The sequence below is a fragment of the Thalassophryne amazonica genome, chromosome 2 (assembly GCF_902500255.1).
Source record: "Thalassophryne amazonica chromosome 2, fThaAma1.1, whole genome shotgun sequence".
Classification (NCBI taxonomy): Eukaryota; Metazoa; Chordata; class Actinopteri; order Batrachoidiformes; family Batrachoididae; genus Thalassophryne; species Thalassophryne amazonica.
In genome coordinates this window covers 103344624-103359692 of record NC_047104.1, presented here as the reverse complement: position 1 = coordinate 103359692, position 15069 = coordinate 103344624, and the positions used below count along the sequence as shown (strand labels likewise).

The 15069-nt window shown below is 39.7% G+C and overlaps 1 protein-coding gene across 2 annotated transcripts in view; it reads right to left on the bottom strand.

Moving 5' to 3' along the window:
* dennd5a (DENN/MADD domain containing 5A) overlaps window positions 1-1349 on the bottom strand; it is a 113074-nt gene extending 111725 nt beyond the window's left edge. The window contains exon 1 of one of the 2 annotated variants that reach the window (XM_034190913.1): window positions 1083-1349. In XM_034190913.1, the coding sequence (XP_034046804.1) occupies window positions 1083-1182 (100 nt within the window). In that variant the 5' untranslated portion in view covers window positions 1183-1349. The remainder of the gene's footprint in view (window positions 1-1082) is intronic. The other variant, XM_034190919.1, reaches the window with a different exon arrangement.
* Window positions 1350-15069: the final 13720 nt, after the last annotated feature.

Sequence of the window (15069 nt, the reverse complement as noted above, 5' to 3'; positions counted from 1 at the left end):
CCTGGTTAAACTTAAATTTATTAATTAAATGTTTCTGAATCATATTACATCTCTTTCACTGGCTTTGGATGAAGTTACTGTGCCTACAGATTGTTTTGTAGTTTATTTTTTGATGTGCCATGCCAGACTGCCTTCAATATTTTGTCAATTTTAAGTTTGATTTTGTGCTAATGACAGCATCTCACAAAGAATCACTTTGTACAGATTTAAAACCATCATAGGCAGTGTCACTATTCAGCGAACACCCCAGCCATAAATTCTTTGTAATTTAGTCTGGTGGGGGTCATGTCCTGCTGCTGGTAAGGCAGTCCTTCAAATTGTGGACTCTTAGGTTAATATTTCCGAATTAAAAAGTAAGTTGTCATGTTTGGAAGTGTTCCGCAGCATTACTTTAAAAACTAATGGATCATCGACTGTGTCGGACTGTGTTGGAATATGGATCACTGCATCCCACAGTTGATTTTGGGCACTCAGTTTCTTTTTAATCATCTTTTAAGGACCTTTATGAACACCGATACCGAATTATCTACAAGTATGTCTTATCGGCCGGTTATATCCACTTGCCAATTTATCGGTCGGGCTCGAGTTCAGAAATGGCAAAACATACTGCTGATGGAGGCAGGAGATTGGAAGGGTCTCCAGGAACCCGTGGTTGTTTCTCTGAGGTCCAGCACCCCCAAAAAGGCACCTACAGACCCCACTCAGGAAGGTCTGTTCAAATGAATACTGGATCAACAACACAGCGGTGGTACAGTTGCACCATCAAATGCAAAACAAAGTCGCACATGCTTGTATGTTTATTTTCTTCCAACTGCATTTTGTGAAGACTGATTTTAAGCTGCTGTCAGTGTGGAAGTCAGTAATCCGTCAGTCGTCACTAGTATTAGAAACAGGCTGGAAGAGACGAACCAGGCCTACGGACGCTCTTTATCAAACCAACACCACGTTACGTTCTACGCTAAAATCCCCCGCATTTAACAGCAACAAGAGTTCAATAATAAGGCAGGCCCCTTGCTATCACAACCATTCCTTATATTCTACAGCATCCCCTCCTCGACGGTACCGACAGCTAAGGCGCTTACCGGACAATTCGTCGGGTTCCAGCCCGCTTTCGGTGTCGAGTCCGCAGATCACAAAATAATCTGCGAAGCGGCAAGAACCCGAGCTGAAGCCGGTGGTCATGGTGAGACTGGTCCGGTGGTAACCTGAGCTCTTCAAGGTGGAGCATATTAAAAAAGCTGTAAGAAGTGATTTCTCTCAGCCATTACTGCGAAGCTCGCAAATCACTATCAGCACTAACAGTGAAGCCGCCGCCGTGTGCTGAGACGGGACAACCGGTCGAACCCTTCAAAATAAAAGTCGCATTCGCACGTGCAGCGACAAACCGATTACTCCTGCAACTAAAGCTGCCTCAAGAAAAGACAGCTGCTGCTGTTACTACGACTACTACTGCTACTTGTAACAATGACGAGGTAAAAACTTCGAAGAAAAAAAAAAAGAAAAGAAATAGTAAAGTCTGACACCAACTTTTGAGCACACTTGATGATGGAGCACAAAAGTGTCTCTCCCCTTAACTCTACTACTGCTAAAGTGCTCATTAGCCTGTGTCACTCTCTGTATGTCAAAATATATATATGGTTGCCAAGTTGACTCTGCAGCACAAAAGTGTCTCGCTGCTAAAGTGCTTATTAGCCTGTCACTCCCCGTGTCAAAGTATGTGTGCCGTTTGGACAGGAGAGGGACATACGAGGTCTGTCAATAAGTATAGGTCCTTTTATTTTTTTCAAAAACTATATGGATTTCATTCATATGTTTTTACGTCAGACATGCTTGAACCCTCGTGCACATGCGTGAGTTTTTCCACGCCTGTCGGTGACGTCATTCGCCTGTGAGCACTCCTTGTGGGAGGAGTCGTCCAGCCCCTCGTCAGAATTCCTTTGTCTGAGAAGTTGCTGAGAGACTGGCGCTTTGTTTGATCAAAATTTTTTCTAAACCTGTGAGACACATCGAAGTGGACACGGTTCGAAAAATTAAGCTGGTTTTTGGTGAAAATTTTAACGGCTGATGAGAGATTTTGAGGTGATACTGTCGCTTCCCATGGTGCGAGACGTCGCGCAGCGCTCCCAGGCGCCGTCGTCAGCCTGTTTCAAGCTGAAAACCTCCACATTTCAGGCTCTGTTGATCCAGGACGTCGTGAGAGAACAGAGAAGTTTCAGAAGAAGTCGGTTTCAGCATTTTATCCGGATATTCCACTGTTAAAGGAGATTTTTTTAATGAAAGACGTGCGCATCTGGATAAAATGCTGAAACCGACTTCCTGTTGGGGAAAGTGTAGTGACACGGACCCACAACAGGGGGCGCAAATGAACGGTCAATAGATGAGCCAAAAGGTAACAATTTAATGTTGTGAATGTGCACAACGAATATACAGACAATCTCAGAATCTGATAGCAGTCAATACACAAAGGTGATGTGTGGGCAGGCTCGAGGATAGAAGACGTCTGTCCTGAGAAGAGCCGGAACCACACGATTTCCGCCGCCACCGAACCTGGTGAATACTGGAGCCGCCAAGTCCCGAATTCCCAGGTGATCACCGTCCCCGACTGTCGGATCTGGTACTGCTGGCGAGGAGCACAAACAGTGAGATGTGGGTGTGTGCACACCCAGTAACAAAAACAGTCAGAAGGTGGAAAGTCACCTCCACCTCTAATCACACACTCGTGCAGCTCCTGTTAACCACTTATCTGGTTTGGGTGTGAAGCGAAGCCGTCGCTGTTCACACCAAACGCCAATCCAGCAGATAAGGCACACAACAGGAAAGCGGCTGCAAAAAGAATTCAGACTATGACACAGTTTTCAGTACAGCAGAGAATTACCTTCACAGGTAGATGATATCTCGGCAGCAAGGTGGAGATGACATCCGGCTTTTATGGAGTGATGAAATGACGGGTGACAGCTGTCATGAGTTGATGTGTGACAGCTGTCACTCCCGGTTGTGTCCGTGGCGGCAGCGCCCTCTCGTGCCTGAAGCCCGCATTTCAGGCAGGGCGACCTCTGGTGGTGGGCCAGCAGTACCTCCTCTTCTGGCGGCCCACACAACACTTCTTCTGAAACTTCTCTGTTCTCTCACGACGTCCTGGATCAATAAAGCCTGAAATGTGGAGGTTTTCAGCTTGAAACAGGCTGACGACGGCGCCTGGGAGCGCTGAGCGACGTCTCGCTCCGTGGGAAGTCCTTAAAGCGACAGTATCACCTCAAAATCTCTCATCAGCCGTTAAAATTTCACCGAAAACCAGCTTAATTTTTCGAACCTTGTCCACTTCGATGTGTCTCACAGGTTTAGAAAAAATTTTGATCAAACAAAGCGCCAGTCTCTCAGCAACGTCTCAGACAAAGGAATTCCGACGAGGGGCTGGACGACTCCTCCCACAAGGAGTGCTCACAGGCGAATGACGTCACCAACAGGCGTGGAAAAACTCACAAATGCGCACGAGGGTTCAAGCATGTCTGACGTAAAAACATATGAATGAAATCCATATAGTTTTTGAAAAAAATAAAAAGGACCTATACTTTATTGACAGACCTCGTATACACACATACAGCTGTTTCTTATTATACAGTACAACTGTAAAGTATTCACAGCGCTTCACTTTTGTCACATTTTGTTATATGGCAGCCTTATTCCAAAATGGATGACATTTTTTTTTTGTCAAAATTCTATTCACAGTACCCCATAATGACAATGTGAAAAGTCTTTTTTTTTTTTAGATTTTTGCAAATTTGTTAAAAATAAAAAACTAAGAAATAACGCGTACATAAGTATTCACAGCCTTTGCCATGAAGCTCAACATTGAGCTCCAGTGCACTCTGTTTCCACTGATCATCCTTGAGATGTTTCTAGAGCTTAACTGAAGTTCACCTGGGGTAAATTCATTTGATTGGATATGATTTTGATTTTTTTTTTTTTTTTTTTTTTATAAATTTGCAAAAGAAAAAAAGAAAAAAAACTTTTCATGTTGTCATTATTGGGTCCTGTGAGTAGAGTTTTTGAGGGAAATAAATTGATTTATTCTATTAAACAATCCGTAAAACATGAAAAGACCTATGTTTATTATTTATCATGAAAACTGCTATCAAAACAATCTAATTATCTGGATGTAAAATGTAAAAACTTAAATATCTTGCAAATAGTAACTAATCAACGATTTTTATGGTGATATTTGTATTTAGCATGCCAAAATCCGTTACAAATAGCACATTTTATTTCTGAACCAGACAACTTCTGAAAATTTGTATACCACTATTTAAAAACTTGACGTTTAGTTTTGGTTGTTAGTTCCCTACAGTTGAAGACTCACACCAAAGCCACATGAATCTTGGATGTCTGAGATCGAATTAAATGGAACTTTGATTGAAAAAGAATTGATCTTGTAGAACGTTTGAAACATCTCCCCATAGTGACATCTAGTGGTCAGATACCTGGTTCACTTAAAGTCTCAAAAAAGTGAAAGGGTTTCCCCTTGTTATTATGTGCTCTTTTCTTTTTGTTGAGTTATACCATTTATTGATTTTTTGAGTTATGGCGTTAACAACCTGGAGGAGTCATTCATTTATACATGAGTATAAATGGACAAGATACTTCTTCACTGTCCACCCCTCTTTGTAACTGAATGAGGGATGGCAAAGAAGTCATTCTTAATCGAGACCTGATAAACTGAGAATCTGACATCTGCATCACAATCTAGTTGTTGCATAAGAGAGACGTTGCAGAAGAAAATTATATCCTCCTGAGACCCAGCCCATCATTAATGTCCTCTGCAGTTGAAAGATACTTTGTTCGTCAGTTCTCAGGAGGAGATTGACTGTCAAATAAAATAAATAAATAAATAATAATAATCATTAAAAACCCTCCACCAAGCACCATAATAATAAAAAAGCCTAAACAAATCCAATACTTATGTTTTGTCACGCAACTCACCTTTCAAGCAGCGCCCTTTGATGGTCAGTGATTGGGGATAAGAAGCCGAAGAAACAAGAAAACAAGCACCAAATTTGGCATAAATACCCCTTAAACATTACTCTTTCGAAAATGCAGAGTGTCCACTTGAATTTTCAATAGGCAGCCAGGTAGGGGTCAATTGAAGAATTACACAGGGGTCAAAATTAAAAAATGCTCCAATCATATTGAAAGGAATCCCATATTATTTGTCTGATCATAAAGATTTCAAAAAGGTATAGTTTGGACCATCTATGACTGAATTCTGTGGAGTTCTGGGGTTAAAAAAAATAAGAGCAGAAATGGTGACAAAGGTCCATTTCCATTTGTGCAGGAGTCAGAAGTTAAAGTTGCTCCAATTTTGGTAACAAAAAAGTTGTGCAAATTATTGGTTGAGGATTAGTAAATGGAATCGTTTTGACAGTGTTAAATGCTTGCTCTGCAAAGGTGAAACAATGTCGACCTCCACTGGATTCTGACATGTGACATATGTTACCCCGTAACATTATAACTAAGCATGATACATGATGCAAACTATTCCTTTTTAAAATCTTATCTCAACCAATAATTTGCATAATTTTTTCCAGAATTAGAGCAACTTTAACTTTTGACCCTTGTACAAAGTGAAATTGGCCTTTGTCACATTCTTCCTGATTTTTTTTTTACCTCATAACTTCCATAATATTCAGTCATAGATGGTCCAAACTATATCGTTTTGGAATCTCTGTGATCAGACAAATAATGTGGTATAGTTTTCAATAATTTTGATCCTTGTGTAATTCTTCAATTGACCCCTACGTGGCTGCCAATTGAAAGTTCAAGTGGACACCCTGCCTTTTCAAAAAGGTAATGTCTAAGCAGGTGTATTTCTGCCAGATTTGGTGCTTGCATCACCATTTGAAAGATTTTTTTCAGTTATCCGCCGCACTAAAGGTGCTCCCATTCTTATGACAGCTTGCAAACTATTAATCCATGAGCCAGTAGGCAATTTTTATAAAAAATTATTGGTTGAGCTAATAGGATGGATAAATGGAATCGTTTTTATTGTGTTGAATCATGTTTGGTCTCCAAAGTTAAAGTCAAAGTCAACATTCATTGGCTTCTATCATATATGACACACTTTACCCCATAACTTGATAACTAAGCATGACAGAATGGTGCAAGCTATTCCCTTTTAAAACCCTGTTAAATAAATTTAAATTTATAATTTGCATCACTTTTCTTTTTTTACCAAAATTGCAGCAACTTTAACTTTTGACCCCCACAACTTGGAGCTCAATGCCCAGAAAACAGTGGAGATGATCGTGAACTTCAGGAAAGCCACAGCCCCCCCGCCCTCCCCAACAGCCCCATCACCACTGTGGTCTGTCACCGCTTCCTCGGCACCACCATCACCCAGGACCTCAAGTGGGAGTCAACCATCATCAAGAAGGCCCAGCAGAGGATGTACTTCCTGCGGCAGCTGAAGAAGGCCAAGCTGCCTGTCCAGCTGATGGTGCAGTTCTACACGGCCATCATCGAGTCCATCCTCTGCTCCTCCATCACGGTGTGGTACGCCGGGGCCACAGCCAGGGACAGACACAGACTGCAGCGCATTGTGGCCTCTGCTGAGAAGGTGATCGGCTGCAGCCTTCCATCTCTCCACGACCTGCACATCTCCAGGACTCTGGGCCGAGCAGGTCGGATCACAGCTGACCCTTCTCACCCTGCACACAATCTATTCAAACCACTCCCCTCGAGCAGGAGGCTACGGTCCATCTGGACCAGAACCTCCCGCCATAAAAACAGTTTCTTCCCCTTTGCCGTTAGACTCATGAACACTTCATAACTCAGTCATCTTAAGCTTAACTCTGTCACTTTATCATTTTATCACGGGTCACTTTAGACAGTGTACTTTGGTTTTGAATTGCACTCCTCCCACTGCACTGTTTTTTTCTGTTTCTCTGTTTTTTCTGTTGCACACAGCCTTTCATAATTCATATTTCTTTTTTTTATCTTAGATTTTATCTTATTTTGACACATATGTTATATTTTATCTTAGCATTTTATCTCTTCTTAATGTTGCACCATTGTACCAAAGCAAATTCCTAGTCTGTGAATCCTGTTCACTGGCAATGGCAATAAACTTCTTCTGATTCTGGTTTCTGATTCTGATACACTGAAATTTAACTTTGTCACGCATTTTTGCTGTTTTTAGCCCATAACTCCAAAACATTCTGTCATAGTCCAAACTATACCTTTTTTGGAATCTTTATGACTGGACAAATTATGTGTTGTACTTTTCAATATGATTGGAGCATTTTTCAGTTTTCACCTCTGTCTAACCCTTCACTGACCACTACCTGACTGGAGCTACCAGCCTGAGATGGCCACCATATGTTTTTTTTTTTTTTTTTTTTTGTAGTTCATGGTATACTGAGGCTGGATTAAGTGGTACCGAAGACCTGCTTGGCCAATGGACTATGCAGCTAAAGTTCTCATGTCTTACAGGATGCAATTTCTTCAATTACAGGCACAGAAGCCTTTAACTCCTTCAGGGTTGTCATGGGTGTGTTTGTGGCTCCCTTCACTTGTCTACTTCTTGTGTGGTCTGCTTTTGAGAACTGCCTAGTCCAGATAGATTTACCATACAGCTGGTATTTATTCATGATTGATGTAAATGAAGTCCAAGACATATTCAGTGACATTGAAATGTTCATGTTCAGAAACAGCATTAGTGAAGGTTACAAATGATCTTCTTATGGCCTCGGACAGTGGACTCATCTCTGTGCTTGTTCTGTTAGACCTCAGTGCTGCTTTTGATACTGTTGACCATAAAATTTTATTACAGAGATTAGAGCATGCCATAGGTATTAAAGGCACTGCGCTGCGGTGGTTTGAATCATATTTGTCTAATAGATTACAATTTGTTCATGTAAATGGGGAATCTTCCTCACAGACTAAAGTTAATTATGGAGTTCCACAAGGTTCTGTGCTAGGACCAATTTTATTCACTTTATACATGCTTCCCTTAGGCAGTATTATTAGACGGTATTGCTTAAATTTTCATTGTTACGCAGATGATACCCAGCTTTATCTATACATGAAGCCAGAGGACACACACCAATTAGCTAAACTGCAGGATTGTCTTACAGACATAAAGACATGGATGACCTCTAATTTCCTGCTTTTAAACTCAGATAAAACTGAAGTTATTGTACTTGGCCCCACAAATCTTAGAAACATGGTGTCTAACCAGATCCTTACTCTGGATGGCATTACCCTGACCTCTAGTAATACTGTGAGAAATCTTGGAGTCATTTTTGATCAGGATATGTCATTCAAAGCGCATATTAAACAAATATGGACCTCGTAGCACCATATCACCCCAATAGAGCGCTTCGCTCTCAGACTGCAGGCTTACTTGTAGTTCCTAGGGTTTGTAAGAGTAGAATGGGAGGCAGAGCCTTCAGCTTTCAGGCTCCTCTCCTGTGGAACCAGCTCCCAATTCAGATCAGGGAGACAGACACCCTCTCTACTTTTAAGATTAGGCTTAAAACTTTCCTTTTTGCTAAAGCTTATAGTTAGGGCTGGATCAGGTGACCCTGAACCATCCCTTAGTTATGCTGCTATAGACGTAGACTGCTGGGGGGTTCCCATGATGCACCGTTTCTTTCTCTTTTTGCTCTGTATGCACCACTCTGCATTTAATCATTAGTGATCGATCTCTGCTCCCCTCCACAGCATGTCTTTTTCCTGGTTCTCTCCCTCAGCCCCAACCAGTCCCAGCAGAAGACTGCCCCTCCCTGAGCCTGGTTCTGCTGGAGGTTTCTTCCTGTTAAAAGGGAGTTTTTCCTTCCCACTGTAGCCAAGTGCTTGCTCACAGGGGGTCGTTTTGACTGTTGGGGTTTTACATAATTATTGTATGGCCTTGCCTTACAATATAAAGCGCCTTGGGGCAACTGTTTGTTGTGATTTGGCGCTATATAAAAAAATTGATTGATTGATTGATTGATTGATGTGCCCATCTCCTGACTTGTATAAAGAAAACTGGCAATAAAAGTAATGAGTTGTATTACTAACCCCAAATCAGAAAATGTTGGGACAGTATGGAAAATGCAATTTAAAACAAAGACACAAACAAACAATGCAATAACACATTTACTTTGACTTCTGTTTCATTACAGACAGCATGAACCCAAGATATTTCATAATTTGTGTGGACAACTTAATTTCATTTGTTAACATCCATTCCTTTCAGGCTTGTAACACATTCCAAATGAAAAAAGTGAAAGCATTTACTACCTTATGTTGCTATTCCTTTTCAAAACACTGAAGACATTTTAGCATTAAGGATACAGTACATGCAATGAAGTGCTTCAGGTGTTATTTTGTCCCATTCTTCCTGCAAACACATCTTAAGGTGTGCAACAGTGTGGTACAGTCGTTGCACATTTTGTTTCAAAATTCTGCACACATTCTCTATTGGGGAGAGTTCAGAACTGCAGGCACCCCAGTCCCATATCTGTACACTCTTCTGCCACAGCCACGCCTCTGTAAGGTGGGCAGATAATTTTGCATTGTCTTGTTGAAAAATGAATGGACGTCCCTGGATGTCGTCTTGAAGGCATCATATAAGGTACTAAAATCTCAATGTACTTTTCTGCATCAATGCTGCAATCACATAAGTGTGAATTACCTTTGCCACAAGCACTTACACAGCACCCATATTATGACAGACCCTGGTTTTTGAACTTGTTCCTGATCACAGTCTGGATGTTCCTTTTCATTCTTGGTCAGGAGCACACAGCATCCATTTCTTCTTCAAAACCACAGTACACATTTTTACTGTGTGAAGGTCCAACCTAGATTCCTCCAAGCCCAGAGAAATCGACATTTCTGGACAAGGTTAACATCATTTTTTGTCCCTCTCCCCCAACCTCGGCCAAACACTGAGGTTTTAAGTGGCATTTCTGAATGTATATATAGTATCTGTATTATAGTGGTTGACAAAGGTTTCCCAAAGCAGTAACTTGCCCATGTGGTTATATCAACTAATGATGAATAGCAGTTCTTGCTACAGTCCAATATGAGGGATTGGTGGTCATGCAGGTCCATTTTAGGCTTGTGCGCTTTCCTTTTATGCACTGAAATTCCTCCAAATTCCAGGAAGCACTTGATATTATATACTGTAAAGGAAGAGGTACACAAATACCTTCCAATTCTTCTTTGATTTTTCTTTGTTCTTAAACATTCCAATTTTCTTACCTTTGTTTGCTGACAAACTGGAGATTCTCTGCCCATCTTTGCTCCTCAAAGACTCAACCTTTTACAGATACTACCTCTGTACCCAATCACAATTCCAATCACCTTTTGACATCACCAGCTTGAAATATCATTAGGTAAATGTTTTTAGCTCATTATTACCAAAATTCGAGCAACTTTAACTTTTGACCCCTGTACAAACTGAAACTGACTAATCACCATTCTTGCAGTTTTTACCCCATGACTCCATAGAATTCAGTCATGCGGTAAATTTCACAATATGATTGGAGCTTTCTTAAATTTTTACCTCTGTGTCCCCTCATTGACCCCTATATAACTACCACCCTGGGATGGCTATCATACATATCATACCTGCTTGGCCCATGGATTAATCTTAACAGTTTCATTTCAGTTCCACTGTGGCGGCGTACAGAGGCTAAATAGAAAAAGCATCACTGGCTAAATATGTAGATTCAAGTTTAGACATATGGCTCAGCATACTGAACCCTCGACCACCATTTCAGGTTTTAATTCCACATCAGCAGGTGTCTTGTGGATAAAAAGCACTCAATAGACAACATACAATAAATCATCTGTTTTGTGTTGCTAAAAAGATGCTCACTTGGTCTGAAAATGAATCCATGGAAAACCGTAATGCATGAATGGTTGATCCATTTTAACATATACACCAAATACATTTCTAACCACAAGTACTCATATTGGAACACTTTACACATTTTGTTTATGCCATTTCAAATACAAAAAATACGAAAGATAAAAATTTTAAAAAAGATCTTCCTTAAACTCAAACTGAAAGCAAAATCTCTACAACTTGATATAAATTAATTAAAAATACAAAAGCCAAGATGATGGGTTGCATAAGTAAAGGAACTCTTTGATGTATAATACCTGCAAATAATCAGTTTTACAGCCAGCTTTCTTCAGACTAGTCAGGGGATGGACGCGGAATATGTCTATGTACTTTTTTTTACATCAATTATGGAGACATACAAACAGTATGGCACTCTATGGTAAATCTACAAGGAGTACAGTTCTCAAAAATTGAATGACTGTGCAAAGAATGAGGAAAGACACACAGACAACCCATAAGAAATTATAGGCTTCTCTGGCTGTGATTGGAGAAAGTGTATAGTGCATGTTTTGCATTTTATATGAAGTTGTACAGATTTGCTTTCAGTTGGAGTTTAAGGAAGACAAGTTTAGAATTTATGTTTTTGTATTTGAAATGGCATAAACAAATTAAAATGTGTGAAATACCAAGTGTTCTGTAGTTACTGACTAACTACAATTTTGCAGGAAAACAAATGCAGAAGATGCGAGGACTATCTTGTAACCACCTTTTGCCAACCGTATCTGGAAACATAGGTGCTGGAATCACAATAACTTCACAAGCCAAAAATGGAGTAAGCTTGATGGCTTCACTTAATTTGGAATTATTAGTGGAAAAATGCCTGGAATAATAAATATAATTGTACAATCACAAACATTACTGAACTATAACTTCAAAAATGAGTATCAGGCTTCTATAAATGCCACAGGACTTTTCATTTTATCCATGAACCATTTTAAATAAACCTTATTTTTTTTTTTTTTTTTAAAGTACCATATTTTCCAGAATTTTGTACATTCTTTTGTTGTAGTTTGTCATTTATTCTTTTATCATCAGTTATTTTTAGTGCTCTGATTCCTGGGAAAGCCATATAATAATTAAGGTGTGATTTTTTTTTTTTTTTGCATATAAATCACACCAGAGAGGTCGTCACAGGACCTATCAAGCTTGCAAAAAAACCTACAGCTTATACTCTGGAAAATACAGGCTACACTTCGAGAGTCATTGACAAGTTCACAAGTGGACTAAATGAACAAAGAGCTCTGTACAGATTCTGCCAATGCTTCAGCATTAAAGAAATTTAATAATTCAATAAATATATATTTTTAAATTACAACAGAAAAATGCAGTCACCATCTATACACTGTTCATACATCATGACTTAGCAGATGTTAATACAGCTTTTGGAAATGGAGTTACACGACACACCCCAAAACATACTGGAGCTTCTTTGACAGAACAAGATAATAAATCACCAGAACAAATTAAATTTGATTTAATTCAGTGGAAGCTTTAGTCAGAACCCAAAAGCAAAGCAGATTCTGACTCATAACCAGCAGTATTTAACTGATGCACAACCATTTGCTGCTACAAAATGTGAGGCCAGAAAACGCAAATATATTAGTCCGCTTAGAAGTGATGCAAAGCTTCAAATTTTAAACAAAATCAACATGTAGTAACAGAACATCTGTTTCTGAAAAGTTATGCTGTAGCAGTATACAGTAAACCTAGTAAAGACATTAAACTGGTACTTTCTTTAAAATAAAAATGCATCAACGCTACTGTCTATATGTGAGCAGGTTTGAAGAACTGTTGCGTAGACATATTTACTGCATCAACACCTTTGGTAACCTCTCAAAACATTTGTGCAGCCGCAGCAGTAACAACAAATTAGTTATACAGAGCCAAGAAATCCAAAGGGTCATATTTGTACAAAACATATTTACTGTATATAGTTGGGGTTTCATGTTAAACATCACCAGAGTCCCACATTTCCATGTTGGTGTATTTACATGGTCTGTGGGAGAAAGAAAAGTTAATACCCCTCTGAAGGGAGAGGTGGTGTGTTGAGCAGCAACTCCTTACCAATTAAAGTGACAGGCACAGCACTTCTTATAGACCTACAAATGCACAACCTATGATCACTTGCTGAAAAGGTCCTAAAGCCCTTAAAAAAAAAAAAAAATAACACAAACTTGTCAGGGGCACACATATGTAGAGGACGTAGCTCTGATAAAACAGTAATGAAGGCCATTTCAATGATTACCTCCACTGACAGAGGAGGCCAGGCAGAACATCCTGTCAGCCAGGTATGTATAAGGCGAGTCCAACTTTTCAGTGCTGGAGGGCTTCTTGAGGAACATCTTGAGGCAGATCTGAAGCATCAAAATTGAAGCTAATCCTCCTGGACCCAACCCTCACATCAAGTGGCAGAGGTAAACATTAAACAAAGCTGAAGAACACAAACTACTTGCATGAATCAGAGAGCATTACTGTGCGTCACCACAAGAGAAGCATTAAAAGGAAGGTAAGGTTTGTTTACCCACATCAGTTGGCAATCTTATTAAGGGCATTGATGCATCATCCATGGCATGAACATCTCCATGTCTGTGCTAACAGAGCATTATCAAACAGAGTGCATATGCTCGCAGTCCTAACCAGCATTAGTGAACCGCCTAAGTTTTAATATTATTTAAAATATTACCTGAAACAAATGCAAATTAACTAATTTTGCACAACCCGATTATTTATTCAAATTTCCCATGTTGTTAAACAAGAAATCCTTTTCACATAGTGAATTTCTCCTTTTTCTGTGCATGTCATTTGGATGAATTTAGAGGCAGCACTTTTACAGCCACTTTTCTTTAAGCATGTCCAGGAATGGATACATTAACATTATCACTGAACAATGCGCAGTCTCCAATCACAGCTACAGTAACCTACAACTTCTTCACGTGATACTTGGTGGTTTCCCTCACTTGTCTCATTCCTGCACAGCCTTTTGGTTTTTGACAGACGCCTACTACAGGTTTATCATATAGTACACATATATATATATATATATACATACATACACACACAGTACCATACTGTTTGTATTTCTTAATGATTAATGTAAAGTCCAAGACTCATTCAGTGACTTGGAAATATTCATGTATCCATAACCTGAATTGTCTCACAACTGGTGATAAAAGTGAATATTTGCTGTAAATTCATCAAAGTGTGCCAATAATTGTGTCAGGCATTCACCAGTCAGCCATACCATTGTGAGCACTGGCAGGTGATTATTTCATTACAACATCTGTCAGTGGGTGAGATATATTAGACAAGTTACCATTTTGGCCTTGAAGTTAATGTGTTGGAAGCAAGAAAAATGGGGCGCATAAGGATTTGAGTGACTTTGACAGAGGGCAAATTGTGATGGCTAGATGACTGGGCCAGAGTATCTGAACTGGCAACAGGGTCATTTGGGACATGCTAGACAAAGAAGTCCAAACCATGGAGGCCCCTGCTCACAACATATAGGATTTAAAGGATCTGCTGGTCTTGGAACCAGATACCACAGCATACCTTCAGAGGTCTGGTGAAGTCCATGCCTTGATGGATCAGGGCTGTTTTGGTGGCAAAAAAGTGGGGGGGAACCTACATAGTGTTAGGTAGGTGTTCAACACCTTTTTTGTTCTTCAGTAATTGAGATTTTACTCAACATTCTAATTATACAAAATTGGTTAATTTGCTTTAATTTCTGCATACATTTTAAATTCAGTCTTTAAAATCGGGATGCCAATAATACCTACCAGGACTCCAAATGGATTCACACTCGCACTGTGCTACACTTCACAGGTAATTTAACAAGGCAACTGTTGCTTTTCATCAATCTGTGCAGTAGACAAAGTAGTGGTACAAATCTATATTAAATCATAGCACCAGTATGAATCAGGTACCATAATAAGCATTCCACACTTCACTGCAAACTAAATATTTCCTCAGATTGTGTTTTTCTAAATCTTTTGTGGGCAAAGAGCTGTTTGAAGATTAAAATATGATGTACCTCTTAAGCAAATACAAAATTTTAAAAATTACTCACTTGACCATTTAGCCAGGTATCGTTCCATCACAGATTATGTAAAATGTGAGAAACAAACTTATCGCTGCACACATTCACTGACGAAAGTGGCACCTATCATATTTTAATTAGT